Source organism: Lonchura striata, chromosome 8, assembly GCF_050655825.1.
Source record: "Lonchura striata isolate lonStrDom1 chromosome 8, ASM5065582v1, whole genome shotgun sequence".
Lineage (NCBI taxonomy): Eukaryota > Metazoa > Chordata > Aves > Passeriformes > Estrildidae > Lonchura > Lonchura striata.
The window spans coordinates 14,578,211-14,594,709 of record NC_140710.1 but is presented as its reverse complement, the minus strand read 5'-3'; the positions used below and the strand labels follow the sequence as shown (position 1 = coordinate 14,594,709).

General features: G+C 43.0%; 1 protein-coding gene across 4 annotated transcripts; it reads left to right on the top strand.

The window, feature by feature from the left end:
* Positions 1 to 50: 50 nt before the first annotated feature.
* LOC110468719 (mucolipin TRP cation channel 3) lies at positions 51 to 15,962 on the top strand. Of its 4 annotated transcripts, none has more exons than XM_021526850.3 (14): positions 52 to 335; positions 3,008 to 3,237; positions 4,866 to 5,033; positions 5,564 to 5,717; positions 6,183 to 6,267; positions 6,348 to 6,444; positions 7,052 to 7,151; positions 9,698 to 9,810; positions 9,888 to 10,037; positions 11,993 to 12,094; positions 12,206 to 12,328; positions 12,828 to 13,034; positions 13,395 to 13,524; positions 14,708 to 15,962. In XM_021526850.3, exons 2-14 carry the CDS (start codon positions 3,010 to 3,012, stop codon positions 14,725 to 14,727), a joined length of 1,677 nt encoding a protein of 558 aa, XP_021382525.1. In that variant the 5' UTR covers positions 52 to 335; positions 3,008 to 3,009; the 3' UTR covers positions 14,728 to 15,962. The 4 variants fall into 4 exon arrangements, with proteins under 4 accessions (XP_077641556.1, XP_021382525.1, XP_021382533.1 ...); XM_021526858.3 differs by lacking the exon at positions 52 to 335 and adding an exon at positions 1,053 to 1,198; XM_085585800.1 differs by lacking the exon at positions 52 to 335 and adding an exon at positions 1,466 to 1,740.
* The last annotated feature ends 537 nt before the right edge of the window (positions 15,963 to 16,499 follow it).

The following is a 16,499-nucleotide window of genomic DNA, read 5'->3' as shown; positions in this document are numbered from 1 at the left end:
CAGCACGCCGTGCGCGGGAGCCGCGCCGCCGGCGGGACTCAGCGGCGCGGGGCATGATGGGGTGTGTAGGCGGCAGGCGGCGGCAGTCCCCTCTGCAGCCCCAGCCCAGGCATCGCCTCGGTGTTTGCCGGGCAGTGCTGAGGCCGTCTTCGCTGGGATTGAGGCGATTCGATGCGGTTTGTTAATATGACGATTTGTAATCTGTATCTTTTGTATTTTGGATACATGAAAATAATTTAGTTTGCCTTGCTGCAATGTAAAACACAAGGAACCCCGGGATATCTTTCTCCCTGTGCGGTCCTTGGTGCCACTCCGAGGTTCGTCCACTCCTTATGGTAAGCAGGAGGGTCCCTTTGGTCTTCCTTGTCAATCTGTACAGCCAGGAATTTCCCATTCTCAAAATGCCTGCTACTCTCTTTGTTTTGGTCTTGGCCTTATTTTCCCTTCTCCTTTTATACCAGTGTTCCGAGTGGTACTTGGAGCACAAATTAAGCAGCTGAAGACTGTGCACAGTTATAACCTGAGGTTTATCTTCTTGTCAGGCAGTAGTGCCAAAGGGATAATTTCCTCGGTGCAGCGGGACTGACACAGACCCGAGGCATGAGTCCGTTCTCTTTGAAGTTCAGTTAATAACTTTAATAGCTTCATTGTGTATAAGTGGATTTACTTCAGCGTATTCACTAGCTACCCTTCGTACCTACAGCTCTGTGATCTGAAAGGGATTTTTGGGGCTTTTTTTGCTTGTTTGGGGTTTTTTTATGACAGGTGCGACACAGCTATTTATAACAACATTACTTCCCCTGGTGGAGAAGCCTAAGTCAATAAATCTGGAGCCGGCATTACCATCCTATAGGAAGTGTATTACAGTGTGCAGAGCCGCCCGTCACGTGCGGCAGGAGGGAAATGTGCGGCACAAGGTGTCAGAGGCCGCGTGTGCCGGTGTGCTCGGCACGGCACGGCACGGCCCCGCACAGCCGAGCCTAGCCCGGCACGGCACGGCCCCGCACAGCCGAGCCTAGCCCGGCACGGCACTGCCCAGCCCAGAGGCCGGGCGGGCGGCGGAGGCCGCGGCTCTCCTGCCCAGCCGAGCGGAGCCGGGCGGGCGCGGAGCGGGGCGGCTGCGGGCGCGGCGCTCCACGGCCGCCCCCGCGGCAGCCCCCGGAGGCCGGGGAGCGGCAGGAGCCGTCACGGGTGGCAGGTACGCGGGGGCCTTTAGCAGCGCGGAGAGGGCCGGGGGTGCTCCCTCGGGCCCCGGGCTTCGCCTCTGGGGCGCCGCGGTGAAGGGGCGCCGAGCCCGGAGCGGCCGCGGGGCCGACGCGGTGGGGATGCGGGCGCTCCCGCGGCGGCCCCTGCGCCATCCGCGGGGCTGCGGCAGCCCGCGGGGCTGGGAGCCGCCTGCAAGGGGAGGGCGGCTGAGGGAAGGGAAGGGCCCGGCCCGGCCCGCAGTGACCGCTCCGGCTGTGACCGCCCCGGCAGCCGAGACCCCGGCCCGGGTTCTGCGGCAGCTCGGGGCTGCGCCTGGGGGAACGGCGCCTCGAGCCCACCGTGGGGGCCAGAAGTGGGTTTGTTGGCGTTTGGGGTTTTGGTTTGGTTTTTGTTGGTTTTGTTTTTAATCCACTCATATTGACTATTTTTGGGGTTTTTTTTATAATCCGATGATATTGACTACGCACTGATATTGACTATTGTGGTGGCAGAGTAAGGCTTAATTTTAGAAATGCTGGATCAGCTGTGAGAAAGGTGAGTGGAAACCACAGCAGACTGTACCCTATCCTGCAGGACAATGAAGTCTGATAAAACAGGAGCTGAACTTTTTTGGCCTCTGTATGGGCCTGTTCTTAGTGTTACACTGCTGACTCTAAACTTTTCTTGCGTTCCCTGACAAGTGGGGAAATTGAAGGTCTCGAATCATGTCTGAAACAGACTGTTGTTCTTCTGTGTGCAGGGGCTGCTGGAGGAGACTGGTCGTGACTGGACATTTGTAAAAATCAATCTTGATGATGATTTTTTGTTTGAGTTATATACAAAACTATTCTGATGGTAATCAAAAATAAACTGTCTAATAAGGCACACCTTTATTCACAGAAGCTTAGGCTGTCTTTTCTGTTCTTAATGTCATCTGAAAAAAAAATCCTGGCTAGTTCTTTAGTATTTTATAAACCATTTATAAAATGTTTGGAAGTCTTTATAAAGCATTTATAAAATGTTGAATTTAGTTACAGATCAAAATGTAAACATGCTGAATACTATACAAAGTAATGTCTTAAAACATGTTTATAAGGCTCTCATCTAATCTTTTCCCCTCATACTAAGCTCAGCTGTGAGCCTCTGGCTAGTCATGATTCAATTAACTCATGGTCTTTTTGTTTGGTTCATCATTGCTAGTGGTTTGCATTCGGTCTTTTATGGCAAAAGAGAAAGACATAATCCTGCCAAATGACAAGTTAATGCTCTCAGGTAATTTATCTGAACTGCAATTTGTCATGCTCCATTTCCAAGAGTAAACCATGCTAATAGTAATATCTAAGGAAACCACTGCCTCTCTTGAAAATCCATTTCTTTCAGGGGCTGGACATAGGCTTGTAGGTGGGGGGGAAAACACTAGCTACAGCAGTAGATAATTTTTCCAGAAGAGTGAATGGTCATGAGAGGCTTTTGGTGTTCCTCTTGAGTCAGGATTTCTTGCACATATGCTGTTGTTGTCAAGTGAGAGAGGAAGAGGTTTTCAGGAAGTGATCCTGTAAGTCCAAATGGACAGAAATTCCACTATTAAATAAGTGTCCTGACAGCCTAGCTGTAAATTTAAGAACTTGGCCATATTTTTCTTGGAGTTCTGCAGAACGTGTGTAATAGTATGTGAAAGGTCTGAAATTCAGCGTAAGTGCCTCTCACAGAAGAGAAACACCTCTGGAGTCCAGGTTATTAGTGCAGACTGATCTGCTGATCTGCTGCTACTACATTGGTGCTTGCAGGATTTTCAACGGGCAAGGACTGCTTTTCTTTTCAGAAATGGAAAATCCTGAAGTGACTGTGAGCAGCTGCAGTGCACATGACGATGAAAACCTTTGCAGCTACAAACGACACTCATCAGTATCACAGGAGGGGCTTTTGGAAGACCAGCTTAGAAGGAAGCTAAAATTTTTCTTCATGAACCCATGTGAGAAATTTTGGGCCCGGGGCAGAAAGCCTTGGAAACTTGGGATTCAGTTACTCAAAATAGTAATGGTTACAGTTCAGGTAAGTACCTATGGAAGCAGGGACTCAGCTTATGGGAAGTCAAATGAATGCAGGTAACATGCAATGCATGGTGTGGTGCAGAGAAAGGGAAAGGATAGATTGCAAAATTATCTTATTTGCATATATGTAGCTAAGATCTCTGGACTGAAACAAATAGCCTTCCAGTGCAGATGAAAGGAGCTATGTTTAAGGGCTCAACTTGACCTTTTACTTTATTTTTTTTTCTTTGCCATTTTTTCCCCCAAAGGATGGCATCCCTACACATCTGTTACCCCAGTACCTGCTTCACTGTTGTGTTTGAGAGAAAAAGTCATTTCTGTTTCAATATCACAGTGATAAGAACTGAAATTGGTGCTTTTTTCTTTTTTTTTTGTTCACTTGTAACTAGCATATGGCATAGAAACTCTTGCATTGAAAAAAACCTCAGAAATTCTTTCTCACTCTTCCTCTCACCCAGCTTTGCACCACAGATTTCATATAGTACATTTATCTACTGCTCAAAACACAGTTGTTTGTCTCAAAGTTCTGTGGTTAAGGCAGAAGAAACTTTTCGCAAAACCTTTCTAAGACCTCAGATGATCCTCTAGAGTTGCCCACATGTGATTTCCCTTTATGGTCATGCCAGTGCTATGGCAATACATGTATAGAAAATAATGTTTTCTTTCCATTTGCATGAATGATGGCACAAACTGCAGTAAAAGTTCTCCTGCTGTGCATCTGGCAGCTTGTTTGTGTCACTTACAGTTTCATTTTTAAATGTGTCATCATTCTCTGATTGTCATCTCTCCCATTTGCAACTAAAAGTAAAATTTGATGATGGAAGAATCCAAATAAGAAAGAAACTACTGCTGATTTTGTATTTCCAGAGAAAATCTGCCTGTAGGTAATTCAGCCTGTGCAGTGTTGGTTTGTTGGGGTATTCCTGTGTGCTGAGCCTGCTGAGCTTGCCTACAGAGCATTTCAGTATCTCTGTAACTGAGTTACCCTTATCAAAACCTGCATATCCAGTTTGCACCATGGCCATAAATCTGTAGACTACTGATTCACTTATCTCTGATGAGTTTCTTCACAATACACCTGACACCAGATTTGAAATAATAGTCAAGAGAATTGTGAGCTCCCAGTAACAATACATCATGTACTTCTAGAAACCTTTTCCAGTCTGGATAGTAGCTAACAGATATTGAGAGATGTTTGTTTTTCTGAGTTGTCCTCAATTTCCCTTTTGTGCACTGGAGTAAGGACTTCAAAGTGGGGTCTTGTTAAGTCTAGTCCTGCCTTTTTGGCTGAGGAACAATGATATTCCCCCCGGGCAAGTCAATTGACGCCGGGCTGAACTAACAAAGCATGTGTAACAGTATACAGGGAGCTTGAACCTGAGATGGTATCGTTTTCTTTGTAAAAATTCAAGTCCTTGGCCAAGATGCTGTAAACATATTAAAGGCATATTGTGAAACCCACTGCTTCCTTAAAGTCAAACTTTCATTTGACCAGCTGTGGAATGGAGCAGCCTGCATGTAATTGCCATGTCTAGCAGTGAGGCAAAAGACTGTTCCTAGAACAGGATTCATATCTTCAACCAGAAGCCAACTTTGTCTTTGAACAGGAAATATAAATGTATTTTTCAGCTGGTGGTTTTTGGATTGAGCAATCAAATGGTGGTTGCCTTCAAAGAAGAGAACACTATTGCATTCAAACATCTGTTCTTGAAAGGATATATGGACAGAATGGATGATACCTATGCTGTGTACACTCAAACAGATGTCTATGACCAGATATTCTTTGCAATAAACCAGGTAGGAATTGTTGCTGCAATATGTACAATATATATGATATTTGCCTGGGTATTTTTTTTTTTTAATTGAACTTCTGTGTCAATTGCTTAAGACTAAAACATCAACTCATTTAGGTTTTCTGTCATTGCTAGAGAACTATAGTGTGGTAACATCCTTAAAGCTAGTCAGTGTACTGGTTCTACACAAAAAGCACTCCTTGGATCTGAACCAGAATTCTTTGCAAGTAACAAATTAAGCTTTTTTGTAAGGATTTTTAAGGCGAGAAACATAATAAGCAAAAAGGTATTTAGATCCAAATCCTGTACTTAGTGTTTTTGTCAAGTACCTTAAGATATTTGAGGACCCATCTGTTCTGTGGTTTAAGTTTCACAGTTCTTTAGGTGACGTTTTACATAAAAGAGATGCATTATAACCAATCCAAACACTTCTTGCTTTCTTTGTTTTGTTGGGTTGGTTTGGTTTGGTTTTTTTCTCAGAGTCTATGTTAGTCTTATTGCTATTTAAGTTGGTTTGTTTGTTTTGAACTTTAGTACCTCCAGCTGCCCAACATCTCTGTTGGAAATCATGCTTATGAGAAGAGGGGAGAAGAAGAGACACCTCTGGCTGTTTGTCAGCAGTTCTACAAGCGAGGAATCATCTGTCCTGGAAACGACACCTTTGATATAGACCCAGAGATCGTGACTGGTGATGAACCTAATTTATTTTATCAGTTCTTTGGGAGGATGGCACCTACATTTTTGATAAATTCTTTAAAAAACTTTACAGTATAGTATAGTCTTATCACATAATCTGTATTGCACTTACTACCAGCCAAAACTGGTAAGAAAGGTTCTATGTAACTAACCTCTAGCCCTCACCTCTAATGCCACAAAAAAGTGATGAGCCTTTAGCACCGGTGACCATCTACTCCAAGTGTTTAGGGCTAATTTTCAGGAGCGATCCCTGTGAAATCATGATGAGTAACTTGGCTGGTGTTCAAGGAAGCCAGTGTATTTGTCAGTTGGCTTCTCAGATCACTCCTCACTCAAGTGTGCTATCTTGTCTGGTGTAGCCAACAGCTAATAACAGTCTCGGGAGTGGGACAGGCAGATTACGGTTAAAGACCCCGATAACCCATGAGATATTGTTGTGAGTCCTTATCCATTCCAGACTGCTTGTACATTGAGCCAACGACTTCCCTGGACAATGCAACAATGGGAAAGCACAATTTGAATTTCACTCTGGATTTCCCCAGGTGAGGAGGAATGAGTACCTCCTGTGTTGGGGTATTGGTGCACTCTCCCTGTGCAGGGCTGACCTGAAGCTCTGTTGCAGGCTGGTGGCGGTGCAGCTCATGTTCAATCTGAAGGCAATCAACCTCCAGACCGTTCGTCACCACGAGCTCCCCGACTGTTATGATTTCACTCTGCGGGTATGTGCAAGCCTGCCACTCATCTTTCTGCTCAAAACCAGAAAATGACTTGCTGGTTTACTGCCCACAGTCAGCACAGGCATTTTCTGAAGAGTGTTGAGTACCACTGGGTCAGTGGTGCCTGGATTACTCTGTTATGGCTTAGTGCAGCCTGTGAATAACCAGCAGTTGTCGCTGTGGAAGGTTAAGCTTTGAGTGCTCCTGATGTGGTCCTGAAGTACTTGCTTGGCTTACAGCCACTTGTGCTCTAATCCATCTGAAGTATAATGGAAGTGTAAATCTCTTCTCTTTAGAGATGCTTCTAGGAAAGGTTATTTTCAGATCATAGAGGAATGAGAATGTAGTTTAAAAAAAAATTCACCTCATAACTAGTTGATCAAACAATTTGTGGCAAATCCATGGTTCAGCAGATTTGTCTTTCATTTTGATGGCATTTATTTGATGATACTTGAATTAATTTAAGCTTGGAAAAGTTTTGTAACTTATCCTCTAGGAGAATTATTTTGCATCATTATGTGGGCTTAGCAATACAGTGGGCTACATATGTAATTGTTTAACTTTATAAAGACATGCATCTCTTTTTCATTTGTTGTTGTTTTTCATACAGATTGTGTTCGATAATAAAGCACACAGTGGAAGAATTAAAATAAGTCTAGACAATGACATAGCGATAAGGGAATGTAAAGACTGGCATGTTTCTGGATCAAGTAAGTGACATAAATGTGTTCAAATTTTCATGCTGAAATTTTGTCCACTAGCACAATGTTTGTTAATATTTTTCTTTATAAAAAGGTGAGGCACCATTGACATACAATCTCTAGTATGTGCTCTCTAAATCTGCTTTTCTCAGAAATTGCTGTTCTTCAACCTCTAATCTGAAAACCTGGGAATCCAGCCACACCATTACTTTCTGTAGCAGTTCTCAAGGCTTGCACCACTGATAATGTCAAACCAAGATTTTTCCATGTCTCACTGTACATCCTTCTCTCTTTTGCTACTGAATTTATGCTGCTCATTTCTGAAGTCAGAGTTGTGAAACATTCTAGCACCAGGCAACAGGACACATGATAGTGGTGGAAAGTTGAAGCTGATTTACTCTTATTTCAGGATTTAGCACCAGGAAAGATAAGGAAGCATTGTTGGTAAAGCTTGCTGGAGTGGAATGGCTAGAAACACTTCTTATTGTTGTTTAAATGCCATTTGGCTATAATGGAAGTGCACAGGATATTTCGTATATAGTCATTCACAAGAGTGAGCTATCTTTGTTGGCAGATATTTGTCCTGGTCAAAACATCATCTTTTTTCATTAGCAAAAATAATCTCTTTGATAGTCAGAGGCTTTCCTGGACTTTTAGATTCCACCCTGCAATAGGATGAACCAGCTCCTTCTTTCTACTTTGCCACAATCTCTGCTGCTACGGTCTGTGGTAGGGAATGGAGGGCTGGTAGTGGAAAAGGATAAACGGTGTTTTTGTGAAGATCCAGACTGGAGTTAATGAATGGAGCCGAAAGAAGCGCGTGCCGGAGCTCGGTCCCGGTGCCCGGGCCGAGCTGCCGTGCCGGGGCTCGGTCCCGGTGCCGGCCGAGCTGCCGTGCCGGGGCTCGGTCCCGGTGCCGGCCGAGCTGCCGTGCCGGGGCTCGGTCCCGGTGCCCGGGCCGAGCTGCCGTGCCGGGGCTCGGTCCCGGTGCCCGGGCCGAGCTGCCGTGCCGGCGGTGCCCGGCCGAGCTGCCGTGCCGGCGGTGCCCGGGCCGAGCTGCCGTGCCGGCGGTGCCCGGCCGAGCTGCCGTGCCGGGGCTCGGTCCCGGTGCCGGCCGAGCTGCCGTGCCGGGGCTCGGTCCCGGTGCCGGCCGAGCTGCCGTGCCGGGGCTCGGTCCCGGTGCCGGCCGAGCTGCCGTGCCGGGGCTCGGTCCCGGTGCCCGGCCGAGCTGCCGTGCCGGCGGTGCCCGGGCCGAGCCGCCGTGCCGGCGGTGCCCGGGCCGAGCCGCCGTGCCGGCGGTGCCCGGGCCGAGCCGCCGTGCCGGCGGTGCCCGGGCCGAGCCGCCGTGCCGGCGGTGCCCGGCCGAGCTGCCGTGCCGGCGGTGCCCGGCCGAGCTGCCGTGCCGGGGCTCGGTCCCGGTGCCGGCCGAGCTGCCGTGCCGGGGCTCGGTCCCGGTGCCGGCCGAGCTGCCGTGCCGGGGCTCGGTCCCGGTGCCGGCCGAGCTGCCGTGCCGGCGGTGCCCGGGCCGAGCTGCCGTGCCGGCGGTGCCCGGCCGAGCTGCCGTGCCGGCGGTGCCCGGCGGGCGGCGCTGCCGGCTCGGGCCCGCCCGCGGTCCGCGCTGGGTGCCCGGGGGCGCCGCGGGCGCAGCGCCGGCGCCCGGAGCTCCCCGCGGGCTCTGAAACCCAGGGAAAGGTGGGCACGAAGTGGCTGCAGCTGCACAATTGCAGCTTGCTGCTGTTCTGCGCTGCGTGGCAAAACCAGCTTAATTGGCAGCAGTGTGACAAGGAAGTGCTGGGTGGGCTTTTTCTGTGTAGTGCAGTTCGTGAAGTCAGCTAGAATTTCAGCATCCCATTTTGTAGAATTGGTGCATGTTCTTGCAAATTTAGCATTTACTTGTTTGATTTTTTTTTTTTTCTCAAACCACCATCCTTTTAGCATTAAAAATCTAATCTTTCTACTGTCTCACCTATTTTCAGATGTATGGTAGGTATAAAAACTAGCAAAAAAAAAAAGATTTGGTACCATGTTTAACATAAAATGATCAATAATGTGAATTTTAGTAACATAAGAGATGGAAAACTCATGTCTAAGTCAATGCTGATCTTGACTAGCTGAGCAATACTACAAGTAATCTACACTGCCCTAGGACAGAAAAACTGATTATCAAATACTGATCTGAAAGACAAGATACATATAATAATGTTCCTAGGATTTAAAAAAAAAAATATTTCTGAACAGCTCTATGACTCCAAAGACCATTCCATCCCTGTAAAATGATTAACTCTCACCTATAATCCTGCAGGGCTGTAAGAAGCAGTCACACTTTGGTATATTTTTGATGTGGTATCAACCCTCCTAAATTTATTGAAGTAGTACCTGTAGTGCAGATGCACTTGTGTCTCTCATAAAATATGTCAGATGAACTTTTTGAGAAAAAATGCTCTAATTTTTCTTAATTCGATTGTATAAATATAGTCATCAAAACTTGATTTTTACTTAAATGATGATCAATAAGAAAAAAGGCACTATAAGCATGTACATTTTTGTTCTTGCAGTACAGAAGAACACTCATTACATGATGATCTTCGATGCTTTTGTCATATTGACTTGTCTGGCTTCATTGATCCTTTGCACACGATCAGTGATTAAAGGAATTTGGCTCCAAAGGGTGGGTATAGCTCCTTCTTTGGAAAGCCTTGTCTTGTGTAAGACTGACTAACTGTTTTCTTTCCTCCTTTTCCCTAGGAATTTGTAAGCTTTTTCCTATATTATTATAAGAAAGAAGTATCTTTCAGTGATCAAATGGAATTTGTCAATGGATGGTACATCCTGATTATAGTTAGCGATGTCCTAACTATTGTTGGATCGACTCTAAAGATGGAGATACAAGCTAAGGTAGGCTTTTCACACTGTCAGATGGAAACAAAACTGTTTCTGTCCAACCTAGGTTTAAATCTGTCAGAGGACTTTAGGCTGGCTCTAATTGCTTCTGAGTCGCATGACATTTTAAAACTCTATCTTCTCCTCCAGAATTGCAACTCACCCATATTGTTTCTAGTAGCAAGATTTAAAAGCTCTATATATCACTCAATTAGTGCTGAATTTCTTTGCTCCCTGTGACTCTGAGGAATAAAATGTAGTTCATCTCTGAAAGTTTGACTGTTGACATCTTTCCTTCCTCACTTATATTTTCTCATTTGATGAATTTCTTCAAATCTAGAATTTAACTTTTGGAACTCTGTTTACAAGTGTTTAACAGAGTCTTTCTCCTTAAATATCACGTTGCTTCTTTCCCAGCTTCTGTTTTCCAGCATGTACATAACAGTCAGCCACAGCAAGTTCTGGGCTTTCACTTTCTAAAATAAAATTCATATGGACAAAACTCAAAATATGTAAAACATTATGTTTTACAGAAGTAGGGAAGAGAAACTATTATCATTTGCTATCCTGAAGCACTCTGATATTCAGATACTATTGTTCTTCACAACATCTGTAGCAGACTTTGAAGTGTGACATTGCAACATAGTGAACTTTGGACACTAGTGATGAGAGGATGGGTCTGAAATCCATCTGCTGACAGCTTGACTATCACAAACACCCTGTACAAATTGCCCTGTCTCACCATAGGACCTATAAACTCACTGAGAGTAGAAAGAAGCTGTGAGGAAGCTGGCTAAAACAAGAGATAGCTCCATCCTGCTTTGGGAAAAGCAAAGAAGAGAACAAGATTGGAATAAGACCTTGCATTTGGGATTCCTGTATCTTATATTATACACACATCTATTTATATAAGTAAGAATATTTTACTAAAACTCCTCTCTACAGGTACATTTCAGTCCATTTTGCAAGCCTTGTGGACCATAATAACAAGATCCTGTTCCATGTTACTGTATGAAAGTGGTTGAATAACAAGTTCACATTAAAGTAGCCTAAATTTGTTTCTTGTCAAGCTCTAAATGAATTATGCAGATAGTAAAGATTAGCCAATATCCATTGCCAATATCTATTATTTATGTTTTATTCTTAGGAGAATAGAAACAGAAATGAATGAAAACTTCTTTTCAAATAAGTTGTCACAATCCATGTCAGAGTAGAGCTGCAGTTCAGGAACATAGTACATGCTAATTTGGATGAAAACAGGCCAGTATCTATAGGTGGAAAAAACAGCAAAGTGCCAATAGATGTAAGTTCCAGAGAGAATTCATTAGAAGCTAATTAGTCTTCTCCTTGATAGCTTTATATAGCTCATAGTTCCCACTACATAACAAGATCCTCCTGAGTATTTATTTGAGCAATGCTGTTAAGTCATGATAACTTTTACAAAGAGGTTTTCCTAACTACTGGAAGAACTTTATTTGTTCTGTGTCATGTTTACACTGTCCATTGGATGCAGTGCAGAGATTCCTAAGATGCTCTGAGGAATCTGTCAGTGCAGGTTCCAGAAGCAGTTGCTGCAAGTCTGGAAGCAGCACAAAAATGTTTGCAGTGCCACTGGAGATCTTGGTGAGCTGGGTACAGAGGAGGTGTCTCTGCTTCTGCAGTGCACCTGCACTCTTGGCCTTGCAAATAAAGCTCATCTTGTTAGAATCTGTTTTACAAACAGCCATGTGTAAAGGCATGAGCAACTCATGAAATTAGTTCCACTTCAAAGTGCCTCTGCCCTTTTGTGGGATCTCTCTCTAATGTATATTACCTCAAACTAATTTCTAATTGTGAGAGTTTGCCAAAGGAAAATTATTTCTAAACAAATCTTTGTAATAATGAGATTCACAATTAAGAATCTGTCAGTTGTTACAGTAATTAATTTTTTCCTTTCTTATTTTTTTACTTCTTCTCTTGCTTTTTTTCAGAGTCTGACAAGTTATGACGTCTGCAGCATACTCTTAGGAATATCTACTATGCTTGTGTGGCTTGGAGTCATTCGCTACCTAGGTTTCTTTCAGAAGTATAATGTAAGGATCTCCTGGGATCTTCATATTGTTGGTATTTATTCTGTTTGTTGCTATAAGAGGACTGGAAGAAGTATCTGGTTGAATTCTGACTGTTTGCATTGCTTTGTGCAGCTTCTCATCCTAACACTGCGAGCAGCATTACCCAATGTAATGAGGTTCTGCTGTTGTGCTGCTATGATCTACCTGGGCTATTGTTTCTGTGGATGGATTGTACTGGGACCATACCATGTCAAGGTAATCTTCTGACCACAAAAAAAGACAGCTTGAATAACAGAATGAGAGATTAGTACTGTTGTTTTCTAGTTCTCCATGTCAAGGCTTCCCTTGATGTAAAAATAGTGCATCTGCAACATGATGCTGCTGTTTGAGGAGTCTGACTTCCATGACTCAATCAGACTTTCCTCAAGTTATGAAAGCTCCAAGTCAGAAGTGGAAGCTGAAGTGACTCCCAATCACATGCTGATATTTTAAGAAATCATTTCCATTTTGTAGAGCACTGGTATCAGACTAAAACTCCAGAGACATTATGCTTATCACTCTTAAATGAGAAATTTTCTTATCTGAATTGAATGTTCATAACTGTTCCTCTGATGTTTTACTGTTTGCACCTTGTCATCCCCTGGGTGTAGGAAGAGATCTGAGGCAGCCAGCCATCTCAGTGTATGTTCTTCCTGTTGGGTACAGTCTTTGTGTCCAAATAAAGCAGTGACACGTCTTCTTCCCTCCTCTCTAGTTTCGCACTCTGAACATGGTTTCTGAATGCCTTTTTTCATTGATCAATGGAGATGACATGTTTGCCACCTTTGCACAAATGCAGCAGAAAAGTTACTTGGTTTGGTTATTCAGTAGGATCTACCTCTACTCCTTCATCAGTCTGTTCATCTATATGGTGCTGAGTCTCTTCATTGCACTCATTACAGATACATATGAAACAGTCAAGGTAAGCACAGACTCAATTGGAATAACAGTGCAAGACTGGTGCTATCAAAACTGTCATCTCCCTCAATATTTTAACTTATAGTGCATGCTAATCTAAAGAATAAATATAATGACTACTTTTGATGGTGTAAATTGATGATAGGAGGGGTTTTAATTCCTCTCTACTTTATTTTTCTTAAAAAGTATCTGTTTTTCTGCTCCAATGGAAGCTAAATATCTACTAAAAAGCAGTATTTTCATATTAGGTCCTATGAATCTTCTAATTTCAAACTTGAGCAGTGCCTCAAAAGTGGTCTGGGGAGAATTTGTATTATTGTAGATTTTAGCCTTTTTAAAAGTTTAATTAAGTACCAATTTTTAGCACTACCAGCAAGATGGCTTTCCAGAGACAGAACTTAGGAGATTTATATCACAGTGCAAAGACTCACCAAACTCTGGGAGGTACAGGTTAGAGGAAGAAAGTTCTGCATCTCTCTTCTGTTGTTGTAATGGTATGTATCTATATTAAAAATTATCTATTAAAGTATATACAAAAGCAATATGCTAAAAAATGTCCCTGGTACAATGTTTATGAAAAGTACTTCAATTCTGGGGGAAGTTGTGGGGGCGGGGGGGGAAACCCACACAAAAATCCCAAACTATTTCTGATAAATAGAGCACTTCAGCAAAATGTCTACAGCCAACAATTTTCTTAAAAGATGTGAGAAAACTGCCCAAGATTGAGTTACTTAATATGTGAAAAATTATAAAGAAAGTATGATAATATATACATTAACTTGGGAATCCTGTATGTGTAATGTGTAAGCATTAACATTTCCTGTACTCACTGCAACAGGCAGGACTGAGAGAACTTCTTCAGTGTTCTCTTATCCACTTTTTAATCATACCTTGTTCAGATAACAAGCCTGAATCTCAGGGGGAAAATCAGCTTGTCAAGGTTTTAAGACAGCATGCAGTTTAAGATACTACCACAGCACTTGGAAAACATTGCCTAACTTCCATTATGGAGGGAAAATGCTTCAGTTATTTGAAGTGTGTTTCTTCAGGAATACTGATTGCAGGATACATGGTTTATATTTAACCTGGCTGGCAGCAAGTCTGATTCTTCCTGAAGAAACTTTTGGTGGGGGAGGTGAAAAATTTTGCTGCTTGATTAAAAAGATCAAATGTGCAATTCTTTGGTATTGGGATTTTCTGGTGGGCTGTGTTGTTATATGCCTGATAGAACATATTTATGAGAGGGAGGGGATGGGGATGAATTTTGGAGCAGGGAGATGACAGAGCCTGCTGTGAGCCAGCCCCTGTTCTGACTGAGTGTCTTAGTGGAGATAAAAGTGTGGGGTGAAGTGGAGCAGGGCATCTTGCTCTGGGTAAAGGGCATGGACACATTAATATTTCCTTTTCTGCACACAGCTCTCTGCTTAACCAGACAAGAAAGCCAGCATAAGATGGGTCAGGGTGGGGATGTAATAATTTTCTTACTGACTGTGCAGTAGGGATCAGGCATCTGGGAGAGCAGTCTCATATTCAGAATGTTTTCTGGTGGTTCATAGTAGTTTCTTGTCAATGGATGTCAAATTATTAATAGTTCAGTTGCATTTTTAAGGCTCCTTGTACAGTGAAACTATTATTTTGATGCATGTACCTGACAACTGCCTCTCCTCTCTTGTACAGGTTGTAGTGAATATATTTAATGGATTGTGGGAGTGTATTATGGAGGCTTTAAAGCAGCACACATTGCAAGAACTTGACAGTGGAGCTGGTGGAAAACCTTATCTCTGAAGACTTAATTTGCTTTTCTCAAAAACCAGTGTGAGCCTATGGCAGAAGTTTATGCTAAACTTACAGACCTTTTGTTTAGACATTCACTGCTTGTTCAGGGGTTTGGGGATGGTTTTTAATAGTTTTATTCTATTTGATTCCTTAGTTAAATTGTGCTAGAATGCAAAGGCATAAGAACCTGTCTGTGTTCAGAGACTTGGCGAGATCATAAGAGTAGAATATAAATGTAGTAACTTCCAACTATTAGTAGAACTAGTGCTGGACAACTTCAGCTTCGAACATCAACCTAGCCCTCAGTACTGCAGGCATTATCTGTCTGTGGCTGACCTGTTACTGAAGGAATGAAAGCTCATTAGAGCCTTCAGAATTTTTTGTTTATTTGCACTCACAGTAAAAAAAATTACTATGAAAGTGGTGTAATTTGTTTCTGGAGTCATTACACTGAGTTGATACACAAACTACTCAAATATAGCTGAAAGCATAAAAGAAATATTTCTTTAAACACAAGTACCACTGGATGTCAGTGGCAATCTATTCTCAGAGAAGCTGGGATATGCCAGGCTGAAGTTTCAGGGATGAGCTGAGTGGAGAAATGTTCTCATGTATCAAGCACTGGGCAGTCAGTTATAGTCTTCAGCTTAACAGTGTTTGGATCTTACATTTTTAAAGGAAAAATCAGAAAAAAACCCCTTTCAAAATACCTATTTTTTAAAATTTTGAAATCTTCCTCTGGCATACAAGTCTGTAAACCTGAAGTCTGAGTTAAAGACCCAGGAGATATATCTCTGAGAGTCTAATCTCTCCACTCTTTAGAAACTGCATGTTTACAAGCAACCTAATAACCTGCTACTGTCAGTGGCTGGGGAAACATTAGCTCTTACAAAAGTTCTGTTTTGAAAACTTAGTTTATATTCTTTGTTGATTGTGATACTATTTAATGGATGCCTTATTTTCTATAGTCTGTTCACTCTGGGAGCAGAATAGAAAGCTAAAGGGAAGCATATTTTAGAGAACTTGCATTTGTGAGCAACGTTGCTGTAGCTGTGTGTGACAATGTACAATGCTGTAGAGGACACAAAACATGTTCTGTCTGAATGCTTACACATTGTAAATGTGCTACAATAAACACTTACAGCTGCAGTAAGTATTGGGTGTGTCAGTAGTCATCTTTGGAATAAATATGTTGCCAAGTTAATATAGGAGGTTTGTTTTTTAATAATGCTATACAATTTCTGGCATGAAACAGTATGGAGTGTGTGACCTTGGATTTCCTTGTAGTCATGCTCGTTCCTGTGGACCCTGCTGAGGACCTGTTTCCAGCTGATGTTTAACACCATTTCAGAATTTGCCATAGGAACAAATATTCAAGTATTTAACTTTACAATAAAAACACTCCTCAAATTCAGCAAAGGCATACCAAATACAAGGCATATGCAGATTATTCACAGTATCTGAAAGTTTTGTGTACTGAGGTCCTTCTTTTTCAACACTCACCTAAGAATGAAGACTTTTGAAACTTTTCAAGAAGACACAAGGCAGTCTTGCCTCAAAAAGCAAATATTGAGTGACCATGTTTTCTCTTGACACGATTAACTCTTTATGGATCTTTGACAACACACAAGATATAATGTGCACATCACTATTGTGTACAGTAATTTATGTAAGGAACCCTGGCAAGGGTGGC